We start from the raw sequence: 26,717 nt of genomic DNA, 5'->3' as shown, positions 1-26,717 counted from the left end.
CGCTCAAGAATCGGATTAAACTAACATGGGAACGGTATCGCCCTCCAGATTATAGAGATCTCATTAGCTTCACTGTTTACTACAAAGAAGCGTAAGTAGATGTCGTCAGAGACTAATCGGGACAGTCCAAGAGACAGTGGACAGTTCTGTTCTGATTTTTGGTTTATAAGTGAGAAAAGTTAGTCAGCAAAGTCCTTTGGGTAGTTCCTGTTTCCTGCAGTTTACATATCTCATCCAGTTTACATATTTCATCCTCAAGTCCCACTTTTGTTCAAATTCTTTTCTTGGTGGAGCACAAACCCCCTTTAAAAAGAGAATTGTTTTGATTGAAGCTTACAAATGAATTCCAGATCCATCAACAAGTTTCAAATTTTGGGAAAAAAGAAAAAAAGAAGAGAGAGATGGATGGCTTGACTGTTCTCGGGATCTAATTTGGAGATATTCTTAAGTCATGTCGTGTTTACTGAGATCTTTTCCTTCTCTAGTCATAGTACTGACTAGAGAGCACCACAGATCAGCAGTTTGCCCTATCACCTTGGCAACTTGTTTACTCAGTTTGGAGTTATTTAGATTATCTAGCTTTGGTAGTTTTCTTGATATTGAAGGAGTGGGGTAATTGCTGGGAAGATCCTAGTTTCTTGGGAGGTGTCTCTGCCATTGCACGTACTTGTAGTGTCTCAGATTTAAAATAGACGACAATGCAAATGAGCACACTAATAAGTCCAAGCAGTTTGGAGGTGTGAAAGAGAGGTTCAGGATGCTGGTAATGACATATGAAGCAAGACTCCAAGACATAGAAACACAAATTGTTCATGTCCAGCATTGCTTAAAAAAGAATATCACTGTGAATGGTGTACTATGATGCAATAAACTTAGTGCTGATGAGTCTGTAGTAATTAATAACAAGAATAGTACTTTATTTGCTCTTGCACCAGTGTCGCAACTTTTGAAAAGTAGAACTATGTGACTATATAATTTGTTTGCATTTGTGGAAATAAAAGGGGGAAAAAAAGCCTGTTGGACTGGTCAAGGCCAGTCATGGAAGTTTAGGTTCTTTGTGGTAAAAAGCTATCAATAACTGTTTTGAGTTGCTTCTGTTTCATATATGCTTAGTCTAAATATGGCTGAGGTGTTTCACTCTGTGTTTTGAATTAAAAAAAAAAAGAAATTGTTTTCTTGGAGAGCTGTGCCTTATTGCTAGTGACTGAAGGTAAGACCTGCAGCTAAAGCTGAACTCTGAATTTTGTAGTGCTTGAAAATAAATGTGAATTTTATTCTGTTGTATTCTGCTATGGAAAACAAGTAAGATTTATTTGTTTCATTAAGCAACACTGAAGTGAGGCACTTTCATAAATATATGAAAATTTTCAGTAGAAAATAAGTATTTAACACTATTTTTTTCTTTTAATATTTCAGACCATTCAAAAATGTGACTGAGTACGATGGACAAGATGCGTGTGGCTCCAATAGCTGGAACATGGTTGATGTTGACCTGCCACCCAACAAAGAGAACAATCCTGGAATTCTACTGCAGGGATTGAAACCTTGGACTCAATATGCCATTTATGTCAAGGCTGTTACCCTTACAATGATGGAAAACCATCATATTCATGGAGCAAAAAGTGAAATTGTATATATACGAACCAACGCTGCAGGTGAGATTCTGGGCTCTTGGGTTAGAGGTTGATAACGCTACACGTATGTTTATCGGATTATTATGCCAGTTCTGTTGCTAATTCAGAAACTGAATTGATGTGCCGTGGTGGCAAATTAACTCTATCCCAGCAAAACCAGGACATGTGCAGATCGTGCTCAAAATGCTAGGAAGTTTCATTAATTAGGAAAGCAATGGGAGGATTTGAATTACAACTCTGTGGTTGTGTGGACGTTATTGTCATTGGGAACTATGGGAATTTTTTGGAGTTAGGTTTTCAGACTTGGTTCCACTGGTGAAGGTAAATTTAAGTGCAGCTTTGGATTGAGACTTGTAGGTGTTTTCAAATGAACTCTTAACAACCATTGCTAGTGGGGTATAAATAGGAAATCTTTTATTTGAAATAGGATGGTGTTTTTTTCTTGCAGTATAGAAATGGATTGGGATTCATTTTGAAAGCTTGCATCGAAATTCATGTATTTATTAATGTATTAAAATACATTACAATTTACAATTGCAAAATGCTGTAAATTTAAATGTCTTCCTTTTCTTTTTTCTCCTCCAGTGCCATCCATTCCCTTGGATGTTATTTCAGCATCCAACTCTTCATCCCAACTGATTGTGAAATGGAATCCTCCCTCTCTTCCCAATGGCAACCTCTCATACTACATTGTACGATGGCAGCAGCAACCTCAGGACAGCTACCTTTACAGACACAATTACTGCTCCAAAGGTAGGAAAGTGAAATGTGCTTGTATTGAAATGCCTGTGGCTCTTACCTGTCAGTGCACTTTTATTTCCAAGAGCTAAAGCCTATGCCCTGCTTCACAACTCTTTTGTGAATAACAGCAAGTAGAAGAGAATGGGTAAACATGGATTGTAGCTGTATTCAAAAATATACGAGACAAGAAACAAGCTGTCTCTGTTCTGTTCTTTTAAGATAAAGTCCCAATTCGAAGATATGCTGATGGGACCATTGATACAGAAGAAGCTACTGAACCCACCAAGCCAGAGGGGTGTGGGGGAGAAAAAGGACCTTGTTGTGCTTGTCCCAAGACAGAGGCAGAAAAGCAAGCTGAGAAGGAAGAAGCAGAATACCGGAAAGTCTTTGAGAACTTCCTTCACAACTCCATCTTTGTCCCTAGGTAATGGATTTTGGACACTTTCTCTTTGCAAGTGAGGCTAATAATTTCATTTCTTCACATTTCCTAGAGCTCAGGCTTCCTGGACATGAAGGTATATGTAGATAACACCTGAAACACATAAGTATTGCCTTTCCTTCTGTGAACCTTACCTTAGCAGTTTCTCTTATCCACTAATTTTCATCTCTTTCTCTCAATTTTAGCTAATAGTAAGGTTTCTTACCTATATTGTTCAAGGACTTCAGTGATGGTTTCTTTTCAGAGTCGACAGTCACTTGAGGAGCTCTTTGTCTATAAGGGTTTCAGAGATGAGCAACATGTGGCAGACAAAGGGTTTCAGGTGTCATCTTTCTCTAAATAGCCATTTAAGTGCTTGTGTTCCTAATCTGAAGAGTTATTTGCCTTTGAAATTGGGGGCATAGTCACCTCGAAGAGTTGAAACTGGTCTTCCTTTCTCACTGCACTAATTGCAAAGGGCATATTGGTTTCCTGGGTCTGTGCTGCAGAGAAGTATTAAATATGCCCACTCTTCCATGATAAACACTACCGCTTACACGTTAAGTGGCATAGTAATGATTTTATGCTGCAACATAGAGTAGATACTACTGAATTAATTGATGATTTTGATCCTTGAGTTTCCAATTTATCCGTGTTGTGAGCTGTTTTTACTTTAGATAATTGGATCCTGGGGCCCAGCACGCAGTGTATAGCTGTTACGTTACAGTCTATAAGCAATTGGATTTCAATCGTGCGTGTTATCTTATTGTCTCTGTTGGCAGGTGAAGTTTATGGTGAAGTCCTGTGCTTGAGAACTCTAAAATGTGGCTTTGCCACTCATTAAAACTGGTTTATTTCATTCTCCATTGTGATTTTTGGACCTTTATTTAAGGATGTTGGATTGACTTGTTTGGGGTTGGGACTGTGATGTGTGCAGAGCTTCTTAGCTTTGTCCAAAAAAAATGGGGAGGAACTAAATATGCCTCTCTTTGGAGGTGCTAAGTGTTGTATCTCAGCTATGTTGGAGTTACATTTAGCATTTGTGGTTGAACTTGTGTGATCTTTTCCCTACTGATGATGAGAACCAGCAGCAAAGGTGAGGTACAGAGAAGTAACAGCCACCGTGACTGGCCAGGATGTAATTTCTGAGCAATGTGAAGTCTTTCAAATGTGATCTGATTTTGGACTTCATGAAATAGGACAGTAAGGAGTTTTGAAAGGCATGTGTTGGGTCTAAACTACTTGAAAGTCTATCACAAAAGCATTTTTTTATTTCACCAAAGCTTTGCAATGCATTGTTTATCTTCTCCCAAATTTTCTTGCATTCCCCCCTCCCAAAGGAAACTCATAGAACCTTGAACTTGGAGAAGTAACAAATAAACTGACCAGTTCACAAACAGTTTCCTGAAAGCTTGACCATTTCCCATTTTTTTCTTAACTTACTGTAATAAGGGTGTGTTTTCTAATAGCAAAGGCAGATAAGGTACAATGCTCAGAAATAGCTGCATAGCTAAGCAACTTTAAAGAGACTGTATGTCAGGGAAATTAAAGATTATGAGCTAGTGAGACATCTCCGTAGGACCAATCTAAGCAGCTTGTTACTTGCTGATGTCTTTTTTTTTCCCCCTCTTTCCCAAGGGAGAAGTTAATTAATGTGTTAATGCAAGCCTCAATAGTAGTATTTGTTTCCAGTGTTGTACCTGTCTCCAGGATATTATGAAAGAGATGCAGCATGTAATACAGTGTGAAAATATTTGACTGGGTGGTTTTAAGGTTATTGGAAAAAACCTGTTGATCTAATCTTGTGTGCAACTTCTGGATGACCCCATATGCATTACTGCAGTGGTGAGGTAGATTTCAAACATTAGGACTATGGTTAGTCTTGAAGAGACACTCAAAACCACAGGAGGATGAGTTAATCTTCGTGTTTTTTGGTTCTCTAATGAACAGGATGAGACAGGCTCTGTGTGTAGTAGAAAGTATCTGAGAAATAACATTAAAATTGCCATAAAGCATAAGGCACTTAGCTTTTATGTTAAATGACCCACATTTTTTTTCTTCTGTTTAATTTCAATTTAATTTAATTTTTTTATAGTGTTACTTTCTAATTATTTTCTTGCATTTCTCTTCCTTCCTCTCATTTAACAGAATAGATGAATTTTCATGTTTTTATCTCTAGACCTTTCCTTATTTCCTTGGATGGTTGTTCTTTATCGGTGTCTTTCACGAAAGCAGGAAGCTGCTTGACAGAAAAGCAATGGTGTCATATCTCTTGATATTTTAATCACGTTTGCCTTGTGGTTATCCTGCCAGTCTTGTTTTCTTCCTGATATGACTGTAGTTTTCTCCAACAAGTTTTGTGTTGCTTTCTCCTTACCTTTTTTTCCCCAAAGGCAAGGTAGGACTGTACTTTTTTTTTTTTACTTTTTTTTTCAACCCCAGATACCACTAGAGTGGAAACTTTATATATCCCATAAAAGTAGTGATAGACAAATTCATGTCTTTTGGGTTCTTGCACATTGGCAACACGCTTTTGTGGTTGATTGAAAATGAACTTTTTTTATTTTCACCGCTTTTATCACAAAATCTGTGCAAATGTTCATCATTTCAGCACAGGGTGCTTTTAGTGGTTCAAAAGTTTGTTCTTTCCATACAATTAAAGCAGTAACTGGGTGCTCACCCTAAGCAAGGTGAATAGCTTTAGTAACTTCCCAAAATACCAGTGCAGAGGAGGTGAGAGTGCTTACATCTCCTGTTAAATTCCCCCGTACCCCACTGACAAGTTACAACATTCACTTATATTTAGTTTAAAACAATTTAATGGCAATTTAGGAAGATTTTTTTCCTCGTCTTCATTTCTGTGCTGTGGTTTACACGGCATCTGAGAGTGTCAAAAAGACTACTCAAGACATAGTAAAAGGATTTTGGGAAATTTTGTAGTGAACTCCTAAAAAAAATAAATAAAAAATTCATCCAGTCTCTGCCAGAAGATTTCAAAACCAAGTCAGCCTGTTTTTGGCTCTCTCTGCAGCATGCTGTTTTGTGGCTGAATGTACTAAGACAGTATATTTGACAGCAAATGAACTTCTCCTGTTGAGTCATCTTTCTTCCTGTTGTGTGTTTGAGGGCGGCCTCATTCCCCTGATTTGTAACTCGCTCTCTGATAGAAACGTGTTAGATGTCACCTTTGTCCTTGATAACTGTTACACTGACCAGGTACTAAATGGGCACTGGCCAAGTGATTTCAGGTGGGAGAGGATTCCAGCCAAAACTGGTTTTGTAGTGTGACTCTTTATGTTCTTCTTTAACTCCAGCCGTGCATTGCTTTCCAGGTGTGAGCAGTCCTGCAAACTTCAGAGAGGAGGAGAACAGGAGCTGGAAAAGCCAGCTTGCCCTCTGTAGTTACCACTTCTGTGCAGAAACCAGCCTTGGACCTGACACAAGACCAAGTCTGATGTGTAGCAATCATGTGTTGGTTAGCTAATAACATCCAAATGTTTTATATATAAGAGTATTTTCATATTAGTGCTTGTACTCATACGTAGGCCTGTCTGCTACAACAGTTTCTCAGACTTGAGAAAGCAGTGGTGTTGCTGTAAATCCTCAAGTTTTTAACTCCATAAATTTCATACAGATGCCTGTAAGGCAAAGCAAAGTTGCTCAGTGAGCTCTCTGCTATACACAATATTGCATTATCATCTGTCTCATATAGGAAGATTGTTCCTTTGCAGAGCTTTTGTTTGGGTGAGAGAAGTAGAGATACACAAATGACCACACACATGTGGTGGTTAACATTCATGCTCTTCAGCTGCCTTCCAGGGTTTCTTTTCTCAGTGCAATACATTCAAAGTTCTGTAATTTCAGCCTACTGAGACTTAGCTGTGCTAACCCAGCAAACTTCAGAACTTAGTTTGTCCCTAAACTTTTCAACCTTTAACATCTGATTTTTATTTTAAGCATCAACATCACTGTCATTAAATACAAATCCAGGATGCTTATTGAATAACAGTGAAGCCATTTTTGCTGTTTGGTTTATTGCACAAGGTCAGAAGTTTATCTTGGGATGCAGTGTGAGCTTCAGAGTTTTAATTGGTTTCTAACCAAAAGAGAGAGTGATAGGATGTGCTGACACACTACACGTTCAGATTAAGAGAAAACTTTTGTCTTGCTTTGCAGTTTGCTTTATTGAGCTTTTTTGATAGCAGACTTACACTATTTTACTGGGTTTTTTGCACAGTTTTCCTGGAGTTGGAGAAAAAGTGGATTTTCTCTAAGGACACCTTTTCTATACCTGTGTTTTTGCTCCACAGACCCGATCGGAAGCGGAGGGATGTGTTCCGAATCGCAAATGCCACTTTGGCCACTCGAAACAGGAATGCGACTGGGACAGATCACTTCACCAATGTTTCTGACACAGAGGAGAGTGAGGTGGAATACCCATTTTTTGAGACCAAAGTGGATGGCAAGGAGAGAACTGTGATCTCCCATCTCCAGCCTTTTACTCTTTACCGCATTGATATTCACAGCTGCAACCATGAAGCTGACACACTTGGTTGTAGCGCTTCCAACTTTGTCTTTGCAAGAACCATGCCTTCAGGTATACTCTCACAAGTATAAAGCTTTGTTTGATTTTTCTGGGGAGAGATCAGTCTCAGGGAGGACATACTCTCCAAAAACACTTAGAAAAACATTGGAGTATAATTAAAAAAAAAACCAAAACAACAAAAAAACCAACAAAACAAAACCCAAAAAACTATGCAAGAAGATTAATTGGAACTATATAAAACTTAGTTACAGTATTTTAATATCTTGACTAGTCTCTTGTGTGTTCTGGGTGATACGTATTGAGTCTGTCCTGTGATCTGGAGAAAGGTAGAAGTGTGTGCATTGACTACTGAGATAATTACGAGAGAATCTGTTCCTCAGTGTTACAGGTGAGACCCACAGACATGGTGGGTTAAAAGGTTTTATTCCTCAGTTCCCTGTGTGCTGAATGGAGACGGCAGCATTTCTCTGCTCCTGTTTAGTTTTGTTGTGTTCACTCGGAACTGTTTGCTGGTGGGAATGTTTGCCAAATGTTTCTTCTGTCACAGAATGACCATGCATTTGTCCAGCCTGGAAACAGGAGGAGTACTGTGTTGCTTTGTGCCCAATCGCCGGCATCTAGAGTACTTCAAATAGGAAGCATTGAATGCTGTACTCATGTTTGGGACTTTTACAGATTGTACTTCTTCTGAGAAGAATAGAGATGATTTTAGCGTAAACTCATATGCATCCAGCAAAGAGCTTCTGACTCCAGCAGATGTCTGGGAATATTTGATGGAGAATGGTAGCAATTTTGTTTTGTTTCTGGAAGGAAAGACTATCATAATCCAGATACAGCTGTGTCACTAAAAGAGCAAAAAGTATTGCTTATTTCAAGGAAATCAGGAAATCTGTGAGATCAGGGAAAAGGAAATAAGTGTTCCCAGATTTCTAGCACGTGTGTCTGAAAATTAAAGGCTAAACAATTCTGTTTTCTTCTAAACCTAACAACTGCATTTTTGAAAAAGTGGTCTTTTTTCTGTGACTGAAACAGTCTTTATATTCCTCTTGAGTTTTGAGTAAAACACATAAAATTATCAGGAGTGAAATAAGGATAAAGCAGTTCCTGAATTGCTGATGAGGCTGTCTTTTAAACTGTGACAGTTTTCCTAAGACTGGATGTTTTAGGAAAGGGATGTCAGTGGGGCAGATCTTGTGTGTTTACAACCATTTGCAGACAGGTGGCTGTTTCCAGCTCTTTGGTTGGGAATATCTATCTGCGCTGTTTTGGTGTAATGGAAAGTTTGGAAGGAAGAACCAGATGCTGATAAACAGGTTTTTTGGCACACAGAGAGAGCGCAGTGACTAACACAGCCCATACCTGGTGAAGCTGTATACACTGCACTGTTTTTCTGGCAGCCAGCAGTTCAGACTCTGCTAAATCTCTCCAACAGGCCCCTGGACAATGAATTTTGTTCTCTGGACCTTTGAATAATGCTTACTGCAGTGCTTAGATACCTAGGGAATAGTATGAACCTTTTAATTTTCTTCAATTGTTGTGTAAGTTCCTGTTTCAGTAACGAGTGTTCTTCTCACATCACTTGTAAATATTTTACAGAGGGAGCAGATAACATTCCAGGAACGGTAGCATGGGAAGCAAAAGAAGAAAATACTGTCTACCTGAAGTGGTTAGAGCCTGCAAATCCAAATGGGCTGATACTAATGTATGAAATCAAATATGGGCAGCATGGAGAGGTAAGGATTTTGCATTTCTCTGTTAAGAGTTACTGCTTGTAACTCTAATTTTTACACAAAATGCTATTTTCTTAATGTGCGTCTGTGCAGTACTGCAGCCCAAAGACAGAAATAATGATTTCAAACACCCAGCACCAACGACCATGTCATCCCTTTGTTTTGTTTATTTTGACAGCTTTTGAATTCCACGTATCTCCTTAAGGTGTTGGAAGAGAAAACTGATCAGATGGGGCTTTTAGTTACAAAGATGAGCTTATCCTATTGTTTTCTCAAGAATAAAGGAATATGAAGATACTAACATGAATTGCAAATTGCTTTTTTTCTTTCAGGAGAAGAGGGAATGTGTTTCCAGACAGGAATACAAGAAGCTTGGAGGAGCTAAACTAACTCATCTGAACCCTGGAAACTATTCTGCTAGAGTTCAGGCCACTTCGTTAGCTGGAAACGGGTCATGGACTGAGCCAGTCTCTTTCTATGTGCAACCCAAATGTAAGATGAGTGTTTGCTGGCTGTGTCAAACTGGAACTCTGTTGTCTTTTTAATCATTCCTGATGTTTACATATGTAACTGGGCAAATGAGCCTCTTGCCTGTACTCTGAATACTCCACTTATTTGCTTATGCTTCTTTGGGAACTCTTCTCTATTCCATTTTTTGACAAGTGTTGACAACCAGGAGGTGTATCTGAGGTGTGGTCCTTTTCTTGCATGCATTCTATATATAGGAGAGGTGCAACAAGCTGGTGGGTGTGTAGATCACACTACTGTGTGGCTTCCTGTGATATACAGTTGAGAATGTAATGTCAGCCATAACAACATGGAGTTGGATTGTACAAAACCTATGGCAATAAGGCAGACCTGCTTTAAACTGTGAAATAACACAAGAAAAAAGTAATCGGTTTAGATTTTTTGGCTGACAGATTTTTCAAATATTAAGATGCTTTTTCATATGACCTGTTCTGAGTGACATTTGATAAAGATAACATCCTGATGAAAAGGTGATGCTGGTCCTGTCCATGGGAATCATTTATATTTTGGAAGAACACCACCATAGTGTCCACAGAGACCCTCTCAAGAACCTCTGTATTTAGCTGTAGAGCCAGTGTATTCACAGAAAACTGGAATTCTTATCATTTATTCCTTTTTGGTTTTCTAATTGCTGGACTTTGAAGAACTTGAAGGAAAGAACAGCATGTGCATACTCTGAATATAAGTCTAAGCAATGGCAAGGTGAACGAAAGGTGGAAAAAAGGTGAATCTGCAAGTGAACAATTACATACTGTTCACTGAGGAATGTTAAGTCCTTCAGCATAACTTGTGAAAATAAACCCCAGACAGACACTGTTCTGTACAAAGTTAATACTTTGCACTGTCTGTTTTCTTGTTCCACTCATCTGCAGTCAGGGAGTGTTTCTGAATACATTTTTCCACATCAGACAAGAAAATGAATACTTTGATTTCTTCCCTGTATGGAAATATATTGAGTGAGTTTTGAATGTTTCTTTGTTAATGGAGATTTTCTAGAAATCCTGATACAATTGTTTTCTTGTTGGTTGCAGCAGCAAACTATGGAAACTTCCTGCACTTGATAATTGTGCTCCCTATTGCTTTCCTGCTCATCATTGGGGGATTACTGATAATGCTGTATGTCTTTAACAAAAAGAGGTGAGTTATACATGCTTGTGGTTAAAACTGCAGGAGGATGTTTATTTTCAAATCTGTGCCCATGGAGCAAGTTAGAAATTAGAAAGAGAAATGGCATTCAGAGGACTCGGGAAGCTAGAGTAGATTCTGTCTTGTTGGTGTGTAAAAGGAGGTGGTTTAGAGTTAACCAGCAAGCATCTGTCTGCTGCTTGAGATATGAAGAGGCTTTTTATTACAGTATCATGTTTGAGAGGGGAAAAGGAAGGGTTGTCAGGAACATATCCACTGGGACAATGATAACAGATACTGAACTATATAATCAGAAGCTTTGACTGAAATATGGGTCAATATACATAATGAAAACTTAGTTCAATTTAGGTTAATTTGATTTCTTGCAAATTCTAGAGGTTTTTTGAAGTCTTTACATTCATTTAAAAAATTATGTCTTGGGCAGAGCAATCTAGGGGACTGTTCTCTTGATTTGTTTTCTTCAGTTTTGTTTTTTGTAACTAGTGATTTTTTATTATTATTTAATTGAAATACATGATGAGAACTTAATGGAAGTCAGTGCAAAAAGCCTTGCAATTTTCTTAGTATGGGGGTTTTTTATTACAGTCTCATAAATTATGCTCACTGAGTATCCCATTATTTCTGGCTCAAATTCATTTGTGTGCAGACTGTAGTACCAGTTTCCCTCAAGCACTCCAGCAAGGGCTTTGCATCTAGTAAAGTACAATACCTGCTTGGCCTTCCCTTGGGTTCTCTTAGGTGGAATGCCTGATAACTCATCCTTCTTTAAACTGTTGTTCTAGCCCACAAGCATGTTCTGTCTTTAGTTTTCTGAGGGTCTGACTGATAATTTTATTTGTACAGCCAGTCTCCTGCAAGAGAGCTCTCAGTGCTGGTTAAGTATCTTATTCTAAAAAACACCCCAGTAAAACTGGGCAGGGGGGGAAGTGGTGTGTGTGTCTGTGTTTAGAATAAAATAATAGAAACACTTTATAAAATAGTTCAATGGAATTCCTCATTAAAAACAGTCTTGTCCTTTGTCTTGTCTGTTACTTTGCTGCCACAGTAGAGCAGGTGATGTTAAAGTATGTTAGAGGGTAGCTTTAGATGAGATATTAGGAAGAAGTTTTTCACTGTGAGGGTGGTCAGACACTGGAACAGGTTGCCCAAAGAAGTTGTGGATGCCCCCTCCCTGGAAGTGTTTAAGGCCAGGTTGGATGAGGCTTTGAGCAACCTGGTCTAGTGGAAGGTGTCCCTGCTGATGGCAGGGGGGTTGGGACTGGATGACCTTTAAGGTCCCTTCCAATCCAAATCATTCTAGATTCTATGTTCTCAACCATGGGTCTCATGGGTATATCACCATAAAGCTGCCTTTCTTCAAGGAAGTTTACCCAGCAGCTAAAAGTACTGTGTGTTGGTGCTTTTCTGGTGCTGATTTGGTATACAGAATACTGCAGGTTTCCTGGGAAAACTATTCTGGGCTGTTTTCCTGTCAATTATGTGAGGCAGAATAATAACTTGTTTTGTCCCCTTTGTCTGAAAAGCTCTGCATGTACAGTAAATAATATTCTGTCAATGAGCAAATGGTGGAAAAGCTGTAGAAGAGGTGGTTTGAAATGTACTTAGGTTTAAAGATTAAAAAAAGAAAAAAAATATTTCAACAGGAACAGTGACAGACTGGGCAATGGAGTACTTTACGCTTCTGTGAACCCCGAGTATTTCAGTGCTTCAGACGGTAAGTGGGACCTTACACTTCTGATGCTTTTACTTTCATATATTCTGTTTGTGTCTGAAAGGTATGAAACTCTGAAAGGAATGAAACTCTGAAAGGAATGTGGTAAAACTACTTTCTCTCTTTGTTTTATTAGCATAGCCACGGAATTGATCGTTGACGATACGTAAATGTCACTGAAACAACACCTAAATGTCTATTGAAACTGAGGAGTTTTTGAAATTTTCCCTGTAGTTTTTCCAGATGAGGCAAATTTGGATGCATTAGTTTCACTTTCAGATTATCATCTACTCGCCCAGTGATGTTTTGACTGGAATGAAAGACAAAATTCATTACTTCATCATCTTTCATGTTTGCCCTTTTAAGCCCTATTCTGACCTACTGGAACAAACCTACTGCCTGTTTCTGTGTATTTCTCACATGGAACATAGTAAAGCTTACAAAAACCAATACAATCTCCTCACTTCCCATCCCAATAAGAGTCTCCAACAACTTTCTACAGTTAGAGAAAGAGAAAAGCAATATTGTGGGCTTCCAGACATATCACATGCAGAAATTCTGTGTTAAAATGAGCATGGATGTTTCATGTAATCAGTATTGGTTTCTCTTAGTATTTGGAGTGTAGATAAGCTCAATTTTCTCTAGCTGGCAAAACAGTTCTTTAAAGCTCGTTCCAAATTGAGCTAATGTATTTGTGACTGATGTATATATTTGGCGATGACAATATTTAGAGGTGTTAGACTGTCGCAGTATTTGGATCCCAGCTGGTATATTTGCGTTGAGTGCTCTGCTAACAGAGTGAAATAATTGTAGTTCTAAAGTCAGATGTGGGGTATTGAGGAGCATCTTTAATTTCTTACAGTTTTCTGTGGGACACACAATGTGGATAATGCTCAAGTCTTTAAAGCCATCCAGGAAATAAAAATTATTTTAAACAAAATTTCTGTTCCTAGAACAGAATGCTTTTTTGGTTTTGTTTTCTGTATATCTGTATTATTTTTCTGTACTTCATTATCGCAGGAGGTTGTGCCTGCTAATGATGTGGATTAACTTCTTGCCAGTTCTTGTGTTGGCTGTCTCCAGGCAGCAGCAGCAGGAGCTGACTAAGCCTGGCAGTCCAGGGATCCTTAGCTCTGCAGCTCCAGAAAGCCCATGTGCTGGGATTGCTCTGGAATGGAGACCCTTGGAAATTCAGCTTTCTGGCTAAATGAATTACTTTTAAAAAAAATAACTAATTACAAAAAGCAGCTAGATTCCTTTTGTAACCCTACTTGCTAGATAATTCATTTATTCCCCCCTTCCCACACACACACATGGAAGTGTGGGTGACTGTAAGGAGCACGTGCCCATCCTGTACAGATTCTGTATGTGTCTGGCTCTTCAAGTCCAGGAGGAAATCGGAACATGAAGCAAACTTTCTTGAGGCATCAGTTCTTCTTTTTATAGTTTAGTTTGGTGCTACTGCTGTAGATTAATTGCTGGAATAGTGTTTCCAAAAGCCCCCAGGAGTTTAATGGGTTTAGCCAGAGTGGCAGTGGACTCTTACTGTTATTTTTTGTAGAGGCACCATTAGGGTTAAAGGTCTGTGGATGTTCATGCCATAATCCTCTATTTTTGCATCCTGTCATTCCACCCATCCAGAGCCTGTGACACAACTGTCCCCTCCTTTGGTGACTGATAGGCAGCAGCATCAGTGATTACTCAGATGTCTTCTTGCCCGAGGCTGTCCTCCCTCCTAGCAGTCACCTTCTGAGGTCTTTCTTCTGCCTCAGATCAAAGACTTGCAGCAGCAGCAGCAGCACATAAAGCTTTCACCGGTGCAACAGTGTGTATGCAAGTGATCAGAATCATGCAAAGAGCCTACTAGATCAGAGGGTCTGTTTCCCTCTAGTCATATAATCAATCTGTTAATAGAGAACACAGCAGACACTAAACTGATACACATGAACAAATATATTTGATGCTGTCTGGAAGAGTTAGAAAACCAAGGTTCCCAAGAAAAGCTCAAGCCTAAAGTATTGATTCAAGCCTCTTCCCACTCTGGTTCAATGCTTTGAGGTTCCTTCTTCCAATCCCATTATGTCAGTACCATAGTGAGGCCCCTTTATCTGCATGGACTTGGCTTGTTGGCTTGTGTGCCAGGCATCTACCTGTCTCTGTGTGGGAAAGATCATGGGCTATTTGCTTATATCTTGCAAGGTCTCAGCATTGTGTCTAGTGTTTACATTAACACTGGGCAATTGGTATCGTAAAGTGGTGCGTGATCACACCACTTGCAGAAATGGAACATCATGGCCTGTTCTTTTCTCTCCTTAAGTGTATGTTCCAGACGAATGGGAGGTGCCCCGTGAGAAGATCACCATGTGTCGGGAGCTTGGGCAAGGCTCCTTTGGAATGGTGTACGAGGGAATAGCCAAGGGAGTGGTGAAGGATGAGCCGGAGACCAGGGTGGCCATCAAGACTGTCAACGAGTCTGCAAGCATGCGTGAGAGGATAGAGTTCTTAAACGAGGCCTCGGTGATGAAGGAGTTCAATTGTCACCATGTTGTAAGTCATGAAAATGTAACAGGGCTGTGATTCATCCAGCTGTGGTGCTTACTGGCATGAGGGTGTTCAGGGCATGTCTTCGCTAACTGGAGTGGGAACTTGGGATTTTAGCACAACTTTGTGATATTATTGTGAAAGAGGAGTCAGAGAGTGGAACCAAATCTACTTTCAGACCTTTCCCACAGGTTCACGGGTGTCTGGGGCTACGTATCTGCGTGAATAAATGTTTCCTACAGTTCAGTTAGCTGTATTTGTAACCAAACATTTGTTTTTCCTCTTCCAGGTTCGGCTGCTTGGTGTTGTTTCTCAGGGCCAACCTACGCTGGTTATCATGGAGCTGATGACACGTGGGGACCTCAAGAGTTACCTGAGATCATTGAGGCCAGACACAGAGGTGAGTCATGAATTGCTGGATGGTTTTTTATTTCTTCAGTTAGAATCATCTTGAACAAAACAGCGTCACGTTGGAAGCAGCAAGCAATTAGCCTTTCTTGCCCTTCTCCTTAAGCTCTAAGAACAAAACATGAGCTGCTCTGTGATCTGCAGTGCCTTTTTTCATGAGGTAGCTTTTGCACATAGCCCAGGGTACTACATGGAATAGGTCCCTCGTGTTACTGAGTTGTGTTTTCCAGATTTGAATTAAATCTCTTGCCTAATCTAATTTTTTATCAAGATGTTAAACAAAAAATTGGCTAGTTAAAGCATGTGTGTTAGGATAATTGTCACGTTGTATATCCTGCCTGTTGTCTCTGCTGGAAAGTAATAATCTAATATCTCAGCTAATATACATATGCTAATATGTAGGCTGTCAGTCTAATGGCTAAAATTGCCAGGTATATACAGCATCTGAAGGATAAAGATGACACATAGGTCACTTGACACTGAAATCATAGTAGACTGTGTAGAAAATGAGCTCAGCAGCTTTTGCCCTTGATCTAGAAATTCTGATGTAAATAACTCCAAGGAACAGAACTGAGCACAATATGTCCATAAGAGAATGGAGATGATGTACATGGAGGGCATTGCATGTAGTTGGACTTAGAAATAGTTCATTTTGTTGGGTTTTTTTCTCCCTTACCTCTTTTGTCTTCTTAATGTTGCTCAGAATAATCCTGGCCAGGCACCTCCAACTCTGAAGAAGATGATTCAGATGGCAGGAGAGATTGCTGATGGGATGGCATACCTCAACGCCAACAAATTTGTTCACAGAGATCTTGCTGCGAGAAACTGCATGGTGGCAGAAGACTTCACAGTGAAAATTGGAGGTGCATTTTCTTGACTTTTACACCAATTGGAAACGTCATCCTGAGAAATCAGCATCTTAGAAGGCATTTTAATTTTTTGAAAGCTGTTCGAAAGACCTTTTAAAACTTAGCTGTAGCTTAAATTTCTGCAGAATGAAATATGTTCCTTATGAAGGCTTGTTGTGATTTAAGACCTGTGAGCAGTCAACATTGAGTTGAAACTCTTGGAATACCTCTACTTGCTGTTGTTCTAGTGAGGAAATCATGTAACGTGTGGGTTTCAAAAGAGCTAGTGAAGAAGTGATTGGAGGTGCAGATGCTGCAGACATCTGGGTGGATGGCGTAGTTACCGGTGATGTGTCATTTGCTTTTCTGTTAATGCACAAAAATAATTCCACCTCCTGTTTATTGATTTAAGAATAAGAATTTTAGGATTATTTTAAAGCATATCTGATGTGGATGTGGAATGTAAGGCTTGACTTCAGCTGGATGTTTTCCAGTCTGAACTGGAGTTCTGCTTTCCAGACAACAGAATGGTTTTTTCTCTGCTCTGCTGTTAGAACACCACTTTTCTTTTTCTTTTTTTTTTTCCTTCACCATCCCTCCAAAATAGTGTCAGATGAGTTTTTTCAGACATCTCTCCAGAGAGGGTGATTTTAAGCTTTTGGCTGTTTTTGAGTTGTGCATATTAAAATAACATGTATAGCAACAGCCTTCTGTTGTAGGAAACTAATTCTTTTTCTCTGAGCTTAACTCAGCTATTTTGATAATTTGTGTAAGTAATCCTGTCATTTGGGAGAAAGGAAAAATGATTTCATTTTGAGTCAGTTAATTAGGAAATAAGATCTTTGGGGGATTTTGTGCAATTTCTGCAGGTTCGGGGGAAGTCAGCCTGAATCCTTCCCATTGCAGTTTTCTCACTCCCCCGCCCCCCCCACCAGCATGTTTTACAATTCTTTGAACTGAAGATGGTGCATTTCTTCCGTTTATCATGGTACATGGTTACCCCAAAAGCATTTCATGAAGTCTGCTGCAGTGTTCTCATTTATGTACCAATATTAAAAATCCTTTTGTGTAGAAACAGTTTAGGAGCATCTTGATGGAACATGCCAACTCAGACATGAGTTTAGATCTCAGAGGAAGATCTTTATGCTACACTGTCCTATGCTCATTGCATATCTTGTTTCTTATTTGCATTACATTTTTAAAGAATTTTCCATTCAGCCAGGATAAAGTCACTGGGGTGTGTGGGAGTGTTGGAATAGCTGCACAGATGGGTTTTTTAGTCATAATCAGTGAGGGTACCAGTGTCCCTAGCAGGCAGGGAAGAAGGTTCAGTGGTCAATCACTCATCCAATGCATAGACTGGTAATAATGAGTAAGAACTGGAAGAATTCTGTCCTCTTTCCATTTTTCCCCAGGAAAAAAGGGGCAACTACAGGTCTGTGTTGATAAAATGGATTTTGCCCCAGGTCTGCTGTGTTAGCAGAGAGCGTTTAATATTAGTCGGAGATTTGATGCCACCTGATTTATGAACTTTTTGGTTAATGTCTAAAAACATAGTAACTGGTTTAAATAGGTTAGTCCGAGAGCCAGCAGTTTTGTGTCTGTCAAGCTGATCATACAGAAAAAAAAAAAATCTGGGATAAGTCTGAGTTACAGTCAGGAGATGAGCATTGTTAGATCCAAATCTTGCAAATGTTTACATATTTACAGCTGAGGACATGCGTATAACCCAAAGTATGTCTTTAATATTGGTCTGTGTTAGTCAGAAATGAATAGCCTAATCCTCCGTAGCGTTTGAGATGGACTATTTATTATACAAGAACTGGCAAATACCTTTGAAAGGAGGGGGAAAAAAAAAGGGAGAGAAGCATTTCCCTCAACATGTGAGATTCTTTAATTAAAAACAATAGTATGAAGTACACTCTTAAAACAAAAAGAAAATAATTGAATTTAGAGAACAGGTTAGTGAATTGTGTGACCTTCAGAAGACTTGGCTTTCTGCAAGACTTGGGCATAAATCCTAGAACTTTTCATATTAATATATTTCAATAATTCAGACTTCTCACCCACTGAAGTCAATGTTAAAAACGTCTGTTGGTTTTGTTGGGAGGGAAGCTCACCAGCCCTAAGACAGCAGGTAAAGTGTTGTGGTAACAGATTGCAGATTCTTTGCACCAGCCTGTGATTCTCTGCTGGCTACAATGGCTTGAAGTCAGGGGAAATGTTCATCATTTTATCATGAAAACTCAAAAACATTTATACCTTCTAGATTTTGGCATGACAAGAGATATCTACGAGACAGACTATTATCGCAAAGGAGGGAAAGGTTTGCTGCCTGTCCGCTGGATGTCCCCGGAATCGCTGAAAGATGGAGTCTTTACAACGCACTCCGATGTCTGGTAACAAAAAAGGGGCTCTGAAAACCTCTTGTAGCCCCTTTTCTTTCTAGCCTCTTCTCTTGTTTTAGTACACTTAACTAAGTATACTGCTTCTGCTGTCTCTTCAAAGGTAACTCTCTTTCCAGTGCCACTGTGAAGCATTCTGCTTTATATTTCATATTTTCATTGCAAAATCAAGAACTCATGAGGTTAAGTTCTACTCTCAGAACAGAATTAAATGGATTTCCAAAACTGGAGGTGGCAGCATGTTTCCTGCTGTGGTTTGTAAAATCAGTTGTGCAGTGAAAAACATTACCTTCACCTGGAAGAGCAAGTTGTCATTTTTCAAATTGCCCACCTTCAAGAAAAGCATTCAGAGTTGCCAAGAGTATAGAAAGGTTCATAGTGCTGACCTGCTTTTCTGTCAAAAGCTTCTGTGTAAATAACTCTACTTTTCCACAGACAGTTTGTGTACACGAGCAGATTTTTTCCTCAGGAGTTCTCCCTCGTGTATATCCTTCTCCATTTGGAGCTTTGTTTGCTTGTTTTATATACCACAAGATGCAGAAATAGGTTTCTCTTTAAAAGCACATTGCCTACTTGCTCTGTCTGTGAAGTTATTAATAGAGGCATTCAGGAAATTTCAAAATACACATCTTGGAAATAATACTCTGGAACAATTTCCCCCTCGCCCCCCCTGGCTTTTGCAGATAGGTAGGGAGGATTTGGCAGAAGATAAACATGTACTGGCAAAACCACTACTCTCTTTTATGGTTTCTCTACCTTCCTAACAAGATGTTTTTACTGCTGATCTGTTACACAACTGGCAGCTGATTGCCTCCAAATGTCTAGAAGTCAGTAGGAATAGTATTTTAATAGTAAAATGCATTTTCTTTAATCAACTTGAGGATTTTGGAGTCAGTGGACTGCAGTCCACAGCACCAGCTTTGAGTGAAGGGTTCACAAGAGGAATTATGTAGCAAGGGAAAAAGCAAAGCACTAGAATCTTGCTTAAAATTTTTTGTACATATGGCTAGTAACTTATTTATGAATCCAATAACCCTCAAACTTGGAAATAGATGAAAATAACCACTTGGAGTTGAAGGGGAAGCCCTATATTGGCCATTTATCTAATGGAACAGCGCAGGCATGCTTTTAGCAGTCCCTCTGCAGTAAAAGAATTTTGGGACTTGTAAGGGCTTCACAAAACAGACAGAAATTTGGAAATATATCACTAGAAAATCCCCAGATGTAAAACTGAACGAGCCTGGAGTGAAGAGCTGGCAGACCTGCCCATTCTTACCACACAACAGTAACTTTTTAAAGTCCAGCCGTTAAATCCAGCCACTGTATCAAAAGCAGGCAACAGCAGATCAGGTGTTTGGCTTCGGTGAGGTACTGCACTTGTTCCATACACGCTTATAACTCGTAAGTGACATTATTGTTTAAACAGAACTCAAATTCCAAACAAAAAAATCCCCCACAGATGTGACACCAAATTAAGTGTCAGAAGTAAATGAGTACTTCAGTTGTTGCAGGAAGTATGCGAGTTCTCCTTTCAGTGTTCACAAGATTTGGCATTCATCAGCCATTCAGTCCAGAGCAGTTGAGCAAACAATACTGCAGTTTATCAGCAGGACAGTCTGAGTAAATATCCTTGCCAGAAGTCGCATTAAGGAAAGTAGCTTACTGATCATAAGGTTGGAAAACTTGAGAGGAGGAGGAGTGAAATCTGAAAGATTTTCACTTGAGAGAAAGAGGAAGAAGTTGCTTTATGGAGAGGAGGTCCACAACTCTCATCAGTATTTCAGACAGTTCCTCCTTGGGATGGTTCATCATCTTAATTGTTGGAAGTGGTTTATTCTGAAATTTGGTTCCCACAGGTGTATTATCTTGAGGGGAAAAAAAACCTGATTGAACATGAGGAATGTGCTGTTTGTTTAGAACACGTATACATTTGTGTTTGCCTCATGTATCCAAAGATGTAGATTCAGAAATTTCAATCTGAGTTCCTAATGTAGTGGAGCTTAACTTACCATTGTCATGAAGTAGTGTCTATTTACTTGATCAGCTTATGGCTAAAAGGATCATCCCAGTTTACTTCTCAGTAACTTTTAGTCCAATACATTGAAGGTCTCTTCATGCCAGGAACAATTACCTGACTTCTTGTATTGGTTCAGATTTTGAAGTTGTTTCATGTAAACTGTGTAGCTTGGCTGTTTTGGGGGCCATTTATTTTAGTCAAACAGTAAAAAAGTTGAGATTGCTTTTCCTGCCTTTTTGGTAGTATATTGTGACATCTGGTTCCATGTTCTTCGAGATCAATGTTAGAAGCCAAAATGTCAAGAAGACAAAGCTGTGTTGAGTGGTCAGAGTCCAAGATTTATAAGCTGTAAGGTGAAATGGCAAACTGCAAAAAGAGTGTCTGGAGGTTTTGAAGGGTGGAGCTTTATTTTAGCAATTCATTCTTTTATTGCTTTTCAGACTGAAGAATGAGGTAATTAGACAAGACTGTTTTTGTTGTAGTTAGGGAAGGAGGACATCTCAAAATTAATGTTATTCTATAAATAAATCCTCAGCATCTTGCATTCTTTCAGAGCTGGTAGTTGCCTTGAAGGAGCAACGTAAGTTTGTTTGTTATGATAATATGACTGGTAGGTGTGCAAGACTTGTTCTGGTTATTCCTGCAGTGATCAAAGTAGCTTCAAAAGCACCAAAATGTTGAGTTGACCCTCTGTCCCTGCCTCCCCTGAAAGGCAAACAATTGCAAGTCTGTTTGTGGCTTCTGGCTGCAGACACAAACTGTTTTAGATACAGTGGATAACTGAAAGATAAAACCACTCTGCCTTAACCAGCTAATAATACTGGACTCCTGTTTTCACAACAATACCATGCTGAAGCTACGCTTTTTTCTCTAAGCTTGAATCAGCATTTTAGCCACAGAAGACGAGACAGCACCTAGATATTCTTTCTTTGCACAGCAGCTCTAAAAGTAGATGACTCTTCAGTGCAGGGCAGACAATTTAAACCATGTCTGCTCAATAAACTAATTTTAAATGGAGATATTTTTAGAAAGTGTCAATACTTACATCCAAACTACCCAATTACATAACTATGCTTATCTTTCTTCGCCAGTAATCAATTCCTGTTATTAGAGAGACTTTTTTTTTCACTTCTGCTGTCCTTTGTAGTTAGTTGGAAGGAGCTAGAAGCTCTGTCTCAAGAACATAGTTACGGACGTGTTGTAGAACAGGTAACTGAGTTGGTCCTGGGGGTTTAAATGTTTTGCTGCTGAAGCAGCAAATTAGGGTCTTGGTGCAAGAAGCTGGAGAACATTGACATTTCTTCCATGTCTTTTTCAAAAATTGATTTTGTTGCTTGCTGCTGTATGTCGAATGTCTTGATCCTTACGTTGCACCTTTGACTTGGAATGTGGAAGAAACCAAAGCAGAGGGATAAATGGAAAGTATTACCCAAGAAGTGTTTTTGTGCCTGGGGAGCAGAGGTTGGTTTGTTTGTTTGCTTTTAGTGGTGAGGCAGCTAGAGGCACAGGTGTGCTGCTGTGCATTTGCTGTCTAGCTCTTGGTTTGCTAAAGAGGTAAGGGAAAAATGCAGCTTTTAAATTGGAATTGTATGACTCAAGTATTTCTGATGAAAAGCAGCTTGCACTGGAATGAGAGCTTACAGTTCTGCATTATTGCCTTCTCAACTGCTATCAGGAGCACCTGAGATACGTTACATGAAGATTTTGAGTTTAGTTTTTTTTAAATACACGTTTTTTTTCTTGCTATCTCTGTGGCTCGGGCTGGGCTTGTTGAGCTCGTTTTAAATAACTTATCTCTGCAATTTCTCCACCTGGTTAGAAAGTCTGATTCCCTGCACCCAGGCACACACAGATCTTTTTGCAGACTTCAGCGATCAGGTGTCTGTCCAGCCCGAGGTTCTTTGTACAGGAAGCACAGAGATAGGAACAGAATTTTAAAAATTTTTGGTTTTTCTTTACTTGCATCTTCCCTTTTCCTTCTCTCCACTGTTCTTCCCACATTGCAGTGCACCTAAAATCTGAACTCAAAGCCATGGGAAGGGGAGATGAGATGCGAGCTGATTCTCCAGGCAAGCTCACAGCTTAAGTCTTCCTCTCTGAGTTAAGAGACTTCTAGTCAATGTAATGAGCTTGTGGTGGCTTTTTCACTGATTGACCTGTACAGAACCAGTATAACCCGCTGAATGATCATAATCATAACCAGCTCTAAGCTGCAGATTATGATGTGAAAAATGGAGATGTAATATTACCAGTCTTTTCTTCCAGAGGCCATTCTGAAGAGTCATTCAGAACTGGGAGCCTGTTTCCCACCATTGACCAGAGGTGTTTGAAGTCAGCAGACTCTTATGCTGGTGATGTAGCTGTCACCATGACCACATACTTTTTGAGCAATTGGATTTATTTTTTTTTTTTGTAAAATAACATACCCACAGACACCCACCTGCTCGGCACCATCTAAGAAAAATATCCCTGTAAGGATTGCTCAGCTTTGTAAAGTTCTGATTTGTTTTCCAGGTCCTTTGGTGTTGTACTTTGGGAGATCGCGACGTTGGCGGAGCAGCCGTACCAAGGCATGACCAATGAACAAGTGCTCCGCTTTGTGATGGAAGGAGGTCTGCTGGAAAAACCAGACAATTGTCCTGATATGCTGTAAGTGTCAACAGTTACCACTGTTCTCCGTGCACAGTTTATTCCCTGCTCCCTTCAGTGTCTGCTTCTGCCCTGTCTGCCCCAGGAGCGGTTGTTAAAGAGTGATAGTCAGTGTGAGGTGCTGCTTGAACGGTCTCTCCCATCTAGGATTTTATAGGAGTTAATGGTACCAGAAAAGAACTTTGCTTGTGGACAGAATCTCACTTTGGGCTATTTCCTTTAAAAAGAAAACAAAACCCAATCTTTGTGTTCCTGAATAAAATTAGACTTAATAAAAGCTCATAAGTAACACTTGCTACAGCGGAAGATTTTGTGCCTAAATCTTGTCTCTTCTGCTTGAAGTAATCCTGTCAAGCATAGAGAGAAAACAAAGAGCATAGGACGAGCTGTAATGTATTGGGCATAAACTCTGTGCAATTCAGCTTTTGAGTTCAGCACACAGATAAACGGAGGTATCGTTCCTTTGTCTGCAGCAGCACTGGATCTGCTATAAACAAATCTCCCCTCCTAACGGCTTCCTTTCCTGTAAGCACAGAAAGAAGCACACGGAGAAGCCTCTGCCTCCCCCTCGAGTCAATCCCAAGCCCCGCAGCAGCAGGAGGGTGTGCAGTGCAGCGGGCTTCACTCTTCAGCTTCACGTCGTTGAAATATTTCTCCTGGCTTTTGTGTACAGCAGATTCAGTTGTTCAGACTTTATTACTTTGATATACTTCCCAAACTGGCTTTTGGGAAGGAAATACTGTGTCTTGCAGTTATTGAAATTTGTTGGAGGCCCACAGAAGGGATACAATCACTTAAGGGCCTCAGCTGCTTGGGATTCTTAGGAAAAGAGTTTTTTTGGCTGGGGCGCTGGCTTTGGTTTCAGATGAACAGGCAGTGAGTGTTGTTTTGTTGTTTGAGGGGGGTGGGTGGTATATGCAGGGGGAGGTGTAGCTGCCATGTGATTCCTCAGTTTCACATTCTTTGCCTTCCATGATGCTGTGGAGAATTCCTGGCAGTCACATTGACTGGAGATTGTTTAGCACGGTCAGAGCTGTGTAATGGAGGAGGGAGTCGGCAGAAATGGGGGAAGAACAGGGGGTGTGAAGGGGTCAGCTCCCTGCGTCCATAGGAGAAAAATACCTTTACAGTGAAAACAGAGTCAGCAAGAGATTGGGCATTAGAAATTCCCCACTGACCTGGGGCATGTGTGGTATGGACAGGGGGATGGGAGGGGTGTCACAGCAAGAAGCTCTATTTACTGCAGCCCACTCGCCTGTTCTCCTTCCTCCTCCTCCTCAGAGAGACTCCTCTGCTGGGTGTTGCTGCTGGATGAATCCACTTTCAGGGTAACCAGCTTAAGAGCCACAAGAATTTGGTTAATGTCTGGCAGAGCAAATCATTGCACCAGAGCATGACAGCAAAGGTCTTTTTTTGTGCTGATTTTAATGAGGAAACTGTTCACACGTGAGTTACGGCCACCAGCACTTCAGCCTGACATTGCAGAGGTGCAGAAAAAGAAAATCTTCCTTTGAATTAAGCCACTTCTCTCCATCAGAACAAGGAACAGGGCTGAACTCAGAACTAAGACATATCCAGTTTAGTGGTGTCTTTTTTTTTTTTTTCCTGGTGATAGTTGTGTATAGAACATCCTGACTCTGTCCAAAATGAAAAAAAAAAATTAAAAAAATTTTAAAAATTAATGTGTTGACCTTAGAAGCTTATTGTGACTTGCTTTAGCTCCCTTTCAGCTTGTTTCTATTGGGACAGGCACCCAAGTCTGCTGAAACTCAAATAGGCTGTTGTAGGAGTAGGGAGCTCCAGGAATCATCTTCACCTTTGTTCCATGCACATGCATTTGGCGTTCAAAGAACCTCTTTTGTGTTACTTCTTTGCTTGTTTCCTCTCCTTTCCCTGCCTTCCATCCTGTTTGCCCAAGATGCTGTTGAGATGCTTTGTGACACTCCATGACCTGACGACTGCTGCCAGTCTTGACCCTCGTATGTGCTGCTGCTGGCAGGCAGAGACCTGCTCTGTAGGCAGAGTTCCTCTCCCCTCTCCAGCTGCCTTGATCACCTGCTTCTCAGCACTGGATGTAACAAGAAAATTACTGAATGGACAGAAAGGTGCTTCTAACAGAGTTGCAAAGAGCCCTGAAATCGCATGTGGATCTCGCCAGGCGTTCCCAGCATGTTTCAGGCATTGCTTTCTCCAGTGCTTTCCAAAACCCTTTGTAAAATAGGGGGTCCTCTTTTTTTGTGGAGATTGCTAAAAGATTCTGTTTAAAGACAGGTTTCTTGGCGTGTCTGTGCCAGTGGAAGGCATTTTTTTAGACAGGACAAAATATTTACTGGTCGAGACTGGTCTGTGATACTTTTAATGTTAACTCACAGTATTAACTCAAGATGTCAAGGAAGCAGAGTCTGCCTGCTGCAGGGATGTCAGTACACTTCTTGTGCTTGGTACAATGTCAAAGCAAGCGGAAGGGGAGCCAGGATCTGCACTTCAGTCTGTCTCATGTGGGTAGGCTACAAATGCAGAGAATTTTATTTTTTTTTTTCTTTAAATTATTTTGACTTGGAAACAACTAAAATTCTGGGTGGAACACAAATTCACTTTTCTGTAAAGAAAGAGGAGTAGACTGACATACAGAAACCTCCAGAACAGGTGGAGGAGGTAGACTGCTGTGAGAAAGCATAGATGAGAATAGAGAGAAGAATCTTGCTGCAACTGTCACTGAATTTACTATTTTTAACCTTGCAGCTTATGTGAGTGTTGACACAGCCGTGCACGCTCCAGCCACAGTGCAGGAGCTTTCCTAAGAGCCTCTTGTTGCCCCCCTGCATGAGTGCTGCGTGGTACAAGCAGTCTTGGATGTTCCTCTCTCCTCAGGCTGCAATGCTGGTCATGCTTGTTAGTGGTTGTGCTTTGCTAACCCCTGGTAGCAGCAAAGTCAGGAGCTTTTAGGTGGATCAGAGACCAAGGACACGTGAAGAACTGGAGAGGTTCTGTTCTGCAGCTTGGTTCTATCAGATGCTTGTGCAAAGGGGGATTTTACAGCGCCATTGTCGTGTGGTTTGGAGAAGTGGTAAAACCCCTGTGAAAGGGCTGAGCGCAGAGGACGGTATTTCTAGAGGCTTTTTACTCTTCCACAGGGTGAAACAAGACTCAGTTCTGTTTATGCTACACCCTCTTGGCATAGCTCGCATGGTTTTACAGACAGAACCACGCAATAAGACAGATGGTTCAATAAGATGGTGCCAGGAGGAGCTTTGCTGTTTTTCTCCTCTTCCTGTGTAATGAGTTATGTTTTTATGTACTACCATTGTTATGGCACCGCTCATCAGGTGATGGCTGCGTGGCAGAAAGGTTTGTTACAGCTGAAGCTCTCAGACAGTGTGTTCCCAAGGGGCTTT

At 40.2% G+C, this 26,717-nt stretch overlaps 1 protein-coding gene across 1 annotated transcript in view; it reads left to right on the top strand.

Annotated features, from left to right (window-relative positions):
• The window catches only part of IGF1R (insulin like growth factor 1 receptor), a 90,787-nt gene that overhangs the window by 60,362 nt on the left and 3,708 nt on the right, over window positions 1-26,717 (top strand). Inside the window, exons 8-21 of the mRNA XM_010171996.2 lie at window positions 1-91; window positions 1,417-1,655; window positions 2,220-2,387; window positions 2,595-2,799; window positions 7,104-7,390; window positions 8,936-9,072; window positions 9,402-9,561; window positions 10,629-10,734; window positions 12,387-12,457; window positions 14,772-15,001; window positions 15,285-15,395; window positions 16,107-16,266; window positions 18,521-18,650; window positions 23,188-23,322. The exon at window positions 1-91 is cut by the window's left edge and continues 32 nt beyond it. Of these exons, the coding sequence (XP_010170298.2) occupies window positions 1-91; window positions 1,417-1,655; window positions 2,220-2,387; window positions 2,595-2,799; window positions 7,104-7,390; window positions 8,936-9,072; window positions 9,402-9,561; window positions 10,629-10,734; window positions 12,387-12,457; window positions 14,772-15,001; window positions 15,285-15,395; window positions 16,107-16,266; window positions 18,521-18,650; window positions 23,188-23,322 (2,230 nt within the window). The remainder of the gene's footprint in view (window positions 92-1,416; window positions 1,656-2,219; window positions 2,388-2,594; window positions 2,800-7,103; window positions 7,391-8,935; window positions 9,073-9,401; window positions 9,562-10,628; window positions 10,735-12,386; window positions 12,458-14,771; window positions 15,002-15,284; window positions 15,396-16,106; window positions 16,267-18,520; window positions 18,651-23,187; window positions 23,323-26,717) is intronic.

The sequence above is a fragment of the Antrostomus carolinensis genome, unplaced genomic scaffold (assembly GCF_000700745.2).
Source record: "Antrostomus carolinensis isolate BGI_N321 unplaced genomic scaffold, ASM70074v2 scaffold1717, whole genome shotgun sequence".
In the NCBI taxonomy this organism is placed as follows: domain Eukaryota; kingdom Metazoa; phylum Chordata; class Aves; order Caprimulgiformes; family Caprimulgidae; genus Antrostomus; species Antrostomus carolinensis.
The sequence above is the reverse complement of the archived record's forward strand: the minus strand, read 5'-3'. Positions and strand labels throughout refer to the sequence as shown.